At 48.7% G+C, this 8,175-nt stretch overlaps 1 protein-coding gene across 1 annotated transcript; it reads left to right on the plus strand.

Annotated features, from left to right (window-relative positions):
* Positions 1 to 1,998: 1,998 nt before the first annotated feature.
* Positions 1,999 to 7,284, plus strand: Dkkl1 (dickkopf like acrosomal protein 1). Its single transcript, XM_032896041.1, has 5 exons — positions 1,999 to 2,353; positions 2,533 to 2,702; positions 3,613 to 3,753; positions 3,879 to 3,968; positions 6,900 to 7,284. Exons 2-5 carry the CDS (start codon positions 2,550 to 2,552, stop codon positions 7,206 to 7,208), a joined length of 693 nt encoding a protein of 230 aa, XP_032751932.1. The 5' UTR covers positions 1,999 to 2,353; positions 2,533 to 2,549; the 3' UTR covers positions 7,209 to 7,284.
* Positions 7,285 to 8,175: the final 891 nt, after the last annotated feature.

An 8,175-nucleotide genomic window follows, 5' to 3' on the forward strand; every position in this document is an offset into this window, starting at 1 on the left:
ATCATGAAAGGAAGTCAGAGCAGAAACTCAAAGAACCTGGAGGAGGGATCTGAAGCAGAGAAAGGCCTTGGAGAAGTGCTGCTCACAAGCTAGCTCCACAGGGCTTGATCAGCCTTACAGCACCTAGAACACTAGCCCAGGGGTGAAACCACCCACTGGGAGCTGGGTCCTCTGACATCAATCATTAATCAAGACTCTGCCCTCAGGCACCCAGGCTCTGTCTCTATCGGGATGGGTGCCATTTCAATGGATCTTCAGAAACACAGAGAGTCCAGCCCAGTAGGTTTCTTGCTGCCCAGGTCACAAGGCCCTGGAGGCCAATCTGATAGGGACATTTTCTAAATTGAGCTTCGCTCTTCCCAGATGACTCTGACCTGTGTCACGTTAACAACAAGAAAAACAAAAACCAAAAAAAAAAAAAAAAAGTTAACCAGCACACTGAAATACAAACGTTCTATGAGAAAACACACAAAAGCCCCCAAACAATCAGCCGGGGGCACGCACAGGCCTTTAATCTCAGTGCTCAGGAAGCAGAGGCAGACAGATCACTGAGTTCAAGGCCAGCCTCGTCTACAGAGTGAGTTCCAGGACAGCCGGGGCTACACAGAGTAATCTTATCTCAAAAAAAGAAAACAAGAAAAAGAAAACAAAAAAGGAAGGAAAGGAAGCAGGAAAACAGAGCTATGGACTGGACAAATGGCTCAGAGAAAAGTACTTGCTGCCAACCCTGACAACTTGCCATCTGACCTCCTGCTTGCTGTGCGTGCATGTGGGCGCGCGCGCGCGCACGCACGGACGCACGCACGCACGCACGCACACACACACAGGTCATATTCCTGTGCATAGTTCAAGGCTAGTCTATGATGCTTAAGACCCTATTTCTAATTTAAACAAACCTGAGAAAAAGAGGAAAAAGAAGCACTTGCTGTGTTCAAGAGTGGCTCTGTGAGTGAGTCTAAAAGAAAGGGAAGCCTGGATTTGGGATTTCTTGGAAAATACAACACAGGATTGTAATTAGGTTTTTGTTTTGTTTTTGGTTTTTTTTTGGTTTTTTTTTTTTTTTTTTTTTTTTTTTTGGAAGTAACTGGGCTTTTAAATGAAATCAGCGGAAAAACGAGAAACATCTACAGTAATGCTCGGAGAGTCAATAAATGAGGGTAAACCACATAGCGGAGTGCTCAAGGCACTGGCAGCCAAGCTTGAGTTCGATCCTGAGGACTCACACGGTGGCCGGCGAGAACCAGCTCTTGAAAGTTACCACTGACCTCCACATCTGCGCCATGACACTCCTGTGCGCAAGCACCCTGAATAAATAAAATTAAATGATCTTAGACCCAGATATGGAGTGAACAGGGGTCGGAGGAGTTCTGGAATAGAGGCGTGACCTGGGTGGAGCATTGCTCTCGTTTAAAGGGCGTGGCCATCTGTGATTGATGGTTGACTCCCTTGGGAGAGTTGGAATCAGAGAACAGTAGGCAGGACTGAAGGTTCCGGGCTGAGGCCAATGATAAGTCTAGGTAATAGAGGCTGGAGGTTAAGATCATCAAGTGGGAGCGAGGTTATGGAATAGGAGCATGATCAAGAGAGGACCTAGTGGTCTGACTTAAGGGAAGTAGTAAGTGAAAAATGGAGGTGATGTAGAGGCATGATATGAAGGGAAGGTTTATCCATGAGGTCATCAACTCTGGGCAAAGGCAAGGAGACAGGTGGCTGTGGCATAAGGGGCAAGCTTCTGTGTTCCAGAGAATCAGGGAGAATTCAGATTGGTCAGGTGGAGCTGTGGTCAGGAAGAAAGAGGGCGTGTCCCTTTGATGATCATGGCCAACGAGGAAAATCTGTCTTAAAAGACATTGTTGAGGGGTTGGGGATTTAGCTCAGTGTTAGAGCGCTTGCCTAGCAAGCACAAGGCCCTGGGTTCGGTCCTCAGCTCCCCCCTCCCCCCCCCAAAAAAAGACATTGTTGCCAAAAAGAAGAGTGACTCTCAGGCATGAGGTAAAATAAATGCCTGGTTTGTGAGTAAGGTCACCAGATGTGGGCGTGGCCTTCCATGAGGAGGTCTAGCTTAAGAGGCGTGGTTAATGAACAATACAGATGTAGATTTGCCAGAAACATGATGGTGGAGTAGTGAGGATTATGGTGGAGTAGTAAGGGTTCTAGGTGACAGTGGGTAGTGGGCGTGGTGAGACAATTGGGGCGTGGCCAGTCTCGCGGAGAGGTGGCACCCAACGAACGAACGCTCCAGTAATTTGCCCAGGCTCGAGACCAGAACTGGATTTTAACTGCCCGTATCCGGCGGTGTCCGGAGCCGGGTGGCCGAGCTGCAGTCCAGGAGAAGGCGCGAATGTAGGCAAAGGTGAGGAACCGGATCTGAGTGAGGCCAAACCTGGACAGGAGAAGTCTAAAATGGAGAGAATGCCTACAGAATCCTAGGGATGAGGGGCAGGTGGGCGGGGCAGGACCCTTATCGAGGGCGGAGCCTGGGAAGAGGCCGCCAAGAGGTGATTGTGGAATCTGAAACTGTCCTTGTCACAGCCTCCCACACAACTGCAATGGGTCGACTGGGAGTCCTGTTGCTGCTGCTCCCCTCGGCCTTTGTGTGCGCCTCTGCTGTACCGATCCATGATGCCGACTCTCAGCAGAACTCCTCCGGATTTCTGGGCCTTCAGAGTCTTCTTCAAAGCTTTAGTCGACTGTTCCTAAAAGTGAGTGATGGGGCAGAGAGATGGACCAGGCAGAAGACACGTAAGAAAGGGAGCAAACAGAAAAGAGAGAGCTGGAGATGTGTCTCAGATGGGAGAGTGGTTGTCTAGCGTGTACAAAGCCCTGAGCTTGACGCCCTGCAACAATTAAACCGGCACTCAGGAGGTAGAGGACGGAGGAACAGGAGTCCAAAGCCGCCTTCCCCTACACAGGAAGTTCGAGGCCAGCCAGGAATACATGAGACTTTGGGAGTATAAGGTGGTGGATTGAACAGACAGACAGGGAACATGACAACACAAAATAGGAAGGGAAACTACTGGGTCTGTGGCTGAAAGCCCGGCAGGCACCCTAGCTAGAAGGTCCTGGATGTGGCCAAGGCTCACATGAAATCCCAACAGGAGAAAAAAACAAGTTCAAAGCCAGCCTAGGCAGCTTTCCTCAAACCCTGTTTCAAAATGTAACAAGAGGCAGGTCTGGCAACCCATGCACTTGGGAGAGCACAGTCAGGGCAATGACTGAATTTGAGGCCAGTTTGCTCTGCATATGGAGTTCCAGGTCAGGCAGAGCTACATAGTGAGACCCAGGCAAAGTAAATCAAAAAGAGGGGCTGGGGTTAAAGTGGCTGGGGTGGCTCAGAGGTAAAGCCACCAAACCAGGAGGTTGAGGGTATGGTTAAGGGGTTCAGGGCTTACCTAGTATGTGTGGGATGAGAGGTAGAGGGAAGGGGAGGGGAGGTGGTAACCAGGACAGGTGATGAGCAGGAACAGCAAGGCACTGGGACAGAAAGACAGCTGGGGATTGGTGGCTAGAGGCTGTGGGGATCGGAGGACTGAAGGAGAAGGATGGGACTGGCATGGACAGCATCATTGTGGAAGGACAGCAGGTGTGCACACCATTTCCCTCTGGTCCTAGAATGACCTGCTACAAGACCTGGACAACTTCTTCTCCTCCCCCATGGACTTCCGAGACCTTCCTAGGAACTTCCATCAGGAACAGAACCAGGAGCACAGAATGGGAAACCATACCCTCTCCAGCCACCTACAGATAGACAAGGTAATCCGCAGGGCAGTCCTTCCTGAGTTCTCCCCACCACCTATCAAGCTGTTTTACCCGACAGGAGAGGGGAAGGTGAGGGAGGAAAGCGGGTTTGTTCTGACTCTCTTGTGCAACCCTCACAGATGACTGACAACCAGACAGGGGAGGTGCTCATCTCCGAGAAGGTGGTGGCTTCCATTGAGCCAGAAGTGAACCCAGAAGGCGACTGGAAGGTAAGGACCTCCCTTGCCCCCAGGTGTTAAGAAGTCAGCATTTTTCTATAGCTGAGGAAGTCCACTGTGCCATACTGTTAGTTTCCTCTCTGCTTCTGTAATAAAATACTTTAGCCGAAAACGTGTAGGGAAGGAAAGGTTTACAGCCCATCACTTAGGGAAACTCATGGCATCATTTCCACTCTCAAGAGCAAACAGAGAAAAAGACATATTTGCTTGTTTTGTCCTGTCTTAGATGGTTCTGCCCACAATGTGCTGGGTCATCCTACATCCTAACAATCTTGATCTAGTTAATACCACATTCGGACTTTCTTCTCAGGTGATTCTAAGCTGTGGCAAGTTGGCATTTAGAATTAGCCAGTTCACACTCCATACATGGTATATCCTTGAAATTCTGGGGCTCAGTGTGATGTGTCAAAAGGGATGGGTCAACGGGTACTTGAAAAGCTGAGGGTTGCCACGATTTTATGCAAAAGGCAAGAGTAGGGGTTGGGGATTTAGCTCAGTGGTAGAGCGCTTGCCTAGCAAGTGCAAGGCCCTGGGTTTGGTCCCCAGCTCCGAAAAAAAGAAAAGAAAAGAAAAAAAAAAAGGCAAGAGTATCTCTGTGAGTTCAAGACCAACCTGATCTACAAAGCGAGTGCCAGGCCAGCTAGGACTTATGAGGACCCTGTGTCAAAACAAATATAAGCAGTCTACTTGTAAACTTCAGAAAGTGTTTTGGTCATTTGAGAAAGTTTTGGGTCTCTTAATGGCTTCATAAACCTTAGCATTCAAAAACTCCACCAATCTCAGAAGTATGGGTCCCATCTCAGTGGGGGTTTGGTTTTTGTTTGGGATTTGTGTGACAACCCATATACACATAGGAATGGCCAAGTAGGTATTGTCTTCCTAAATCCTCCTATTTATTAACTCTCTACTCATTATTTTTTCTGAGAACAGGACCTTACTATATAGTCCTAGCTGACCTTGGACTCACAGAGATCCCCAACTCCCTGACTCTGCCTCCTGTGTGTTGAGATTGAAGGTCTACAGGCCTCTAGCTTATTTTTTGAGCCAGGGTTTCAAACTGTATCTGAAGCTTATCTTCAGTTAATCTGGCTGGCCAGAAAGCCCCCAGAATCCTCCAGTCCCTGCCTCCCCAGTGTAGCCATTACAAGCATGTGCTACATCTCCTGGCCACTACCTGAATGCTGGTGACCAGACTCAAGTTCTCATAGTTGGGCACAAGTACTTTACTGACAGACCCCTTTTTGAGATAGGGTCTCACTCTGTAGCTTAGACTGGCTTTGAACTTTCAATGCCCCTGCCTCAACCCACAGGTAGTTGGGAAAACAGGCCTTAACCATCAGGCCCAACTGAGGTCAGGGTAATTTCAAAACAGGAATTTGGGGTTGGGGATTTAGCTCAGTGGTAGAGCGCTTGCCTAGGAAGCGCAAGGCCCTGGGTTCGGTCCCCAGCTCCGAAAAAAAAAAAAAAAAAAAAAAAAAAAAACAGGAATTTGGCATAGGCAGCCAGGAATTTAATGGCATAGGCACCAGGCAGCCTGGTGACACATCAGGTCTTTTGTTTTGCCTTACTTTGGGTGTTTTGGTTTGGTTTGGTTTGAGACAGGATCTATCTACGTAGCCCTGGCTATCCTGGAGCTCGCTTTGTAGTCCATGCTGGCCTTCGACTCTGAGATCTGCCTGCCTCTGCCTGAGTGCCGACTTTAAAGGCCTGAGCCACCATACCTGGCATAACTTAAGGCTTTTGACTTAGGGCGACCCAAGACTTCTGTGCCACCACCCAAATGCAGGGATCCCAAATGTGGACCAACACACATTTATCATTTGTTTTTATTTTTCAAGATGTCTTAGTCAGGGTTTCTATTCCTGCACAAAACCTCATGACCAAGAAGCAAGTTGGGGAGGAAAGGGTTTATTCAGCTTACACTTTCGCATTGTTGTTCATCACCAAAGGAGGTCAGGACAGGAACTCAAGCAGGTCAGGAAGCAGGAGCTGATGCAGAGGCCATGGAGGGATGTTACTGGCTTGCTTCCTCTGGTTTAGCTTGCTTTCTTATAGAACCCAAGACCACCAGTCCAGGGATAGTACCACCCACAAGGGGCCCTCCCACCCTTGATCCACTTACAACTGGATCTCATGGAGGCATTTCCTCAAGAGAGGCTTCTTTCTCTGTGGTAACTCCAGCTTGTATCAAATTGACACACAAAACCAGCCAGTATAGCGGTTTTTCTGTTTAACCCTGACTGGCCTCAAACTCACAGAGATCCTCCTGCCTCTGCTCCATAGTGCTGGGAGTAAAGGCAAGCATCACCACTGCCCAGTGAATGGTTTCTTTTTAAAAAAATTTTTTTTCTAATTTTTAAAAAATGTGTTAGCACATGAGTGCAGATGCACACAATGGCCAGAAGAGGGCACCAGATTCCCTGAGAGCTGGAATTACTGGAGCCAGGGAGATACTTGCCAGGGGTGTTCCTCTGCAGACACTAATGCATGCAAATGGCTCACATACCCAACACGCAGGCGTGCACAGGGAAACATACGATGAAATCATCTCTAAGGCAACAGCAGAAGTTTAAAAACAATCAAATCTGAGTGCGGGAGAGATGGCTCAGTAGTTAAGAGCACTGGCTGCTCTTCCAAAGGATCCAGGTTCAGTTCCCAGCACCTACATGGCACCAGTTCCAGGGATCTGGTACCCTCACACTAACTTACATGCAGGCAAAACACCAATGCACATAAAAAAAAATCTTAGATAATAAATTTATTACCGAAGAATGCATCAGGCCAGACAGAAAACAGAACTGTCTACCCAAAAAGGGAATTTTAACCCAAAAGCACTAAGTGAGCTGAGATGTAGGTGGAATGGCCTAAACACCCTGGATGTGCTGTGTGGCATCTGAGGATCTCCCTGTGCCTCATTTCCAGGTGCCCAAAGTGGAGGCGAAAGAGGCCCTGGTGCCCGTGCAGAAGGCCACCGACAGTTTGCACCCAGAGCCCCGGCGGGTGGCTTTCTGGATTATGAAGATGCCAAGACGGAGGACCCAGCCAGATGTCCAGGACGGAAACCGCTGGCTCACAGAAAAGCGGCACCGCATGCAGGCCATCCGGGATGGGCTCCGCGGAGGCGCCCATGAGGACAACCTTGAGGAAGGGGTCCACGTGCCCCAACACGCCAAGGTGCCCATCCGAAAGACACACTTTCTCTACATCTTCAGGCCATCCCAGCAGCTATAAGGTGGGGACCGCGTATCCCTGCATGTCCCACACCCTACCCCAACACCATATGGAAATAAAGTTTTTTCTTACATCTAGCACAGTCTCCTTTTGGTATCTCTTCCCAAACAGGCCAGGGATAACTACTCCATCCCACAATACACTCAGCTCTGCCCATGGCCAGCTCTTGCTCACATCTCATTGAGAACTGGGTCTCCTGTAGCACCATGAAACACCTGGTACTGAAGCCTTTGGTCCAGCCTGTCTGCCATCCCAAGTCCCAAGTCACCAAAATATAATTTTTTAGATTTTTTTACAAAATTACCCAAGACCTCACAAAAGGAAGAGCAAATATTGAAAAATTAATGTTTTAAATTTATATATATGAAAATTTTGTCTGCATGTATTTCTGTGCACCATATTTGTGCCTGGAGACCAGAAGAGAGCATCAGATCTGCTGGGAGAGGAATTACAGATCTTGTGAGCGGCCATGTGGTGTATGTAAAACCACACCAGCCATGAAGTCTGGTCAGGTAGAGCAGGTGGAGACCCGGAGACTCGGTGGGCACACGCCTGAGGCTTAGGCGACTCCCAGCTCCCTGCCAGATTCCTGGCCTGGAACAAGTGTCACGCTTCTCACACAAAAGAACCATGTCCTATGGTCACCTAGCCTCAAAACAGTTCTCCATGCTAATGAGGTACCTAGAAGCTGTAGGGCTTAGCCAATAAGCTTCCTTTCCCAGACACTCCTCCCTGCCAAAGGTATTTAACCTCAGGCTCACCCTAAGAAGTGGGGTACAGTTTTATGCACCTGCTTTCTGCCATGGGAATAAACTGTTTAGAACCATGGACTGACTCTTTTCATCAAGATACGCTGTGGGGAGCCATGAAGGCCTTCATCTACAGAGCCTAATATCCAGTAGAAGACCTCTCTGTGGGGTTGGGGATTTAGCTCAGTGGTAGAGCACTTGCCTAGAAAGCGCAAGGC

Source organism: Rattus rattus, chromosome 2, assembly GCF_011064425.1.
Source record: "Rattus rattus isolate New Zealand chromosome 2, Rrattus_CSIRO_v1, whole genome shotgun sequence".
NCBI classification, from domain to species: Eukaryota; Metazoa; Chordata; class Mammalia; order Rodentia; family Muridae; genus Rattus; species Rattus rattus.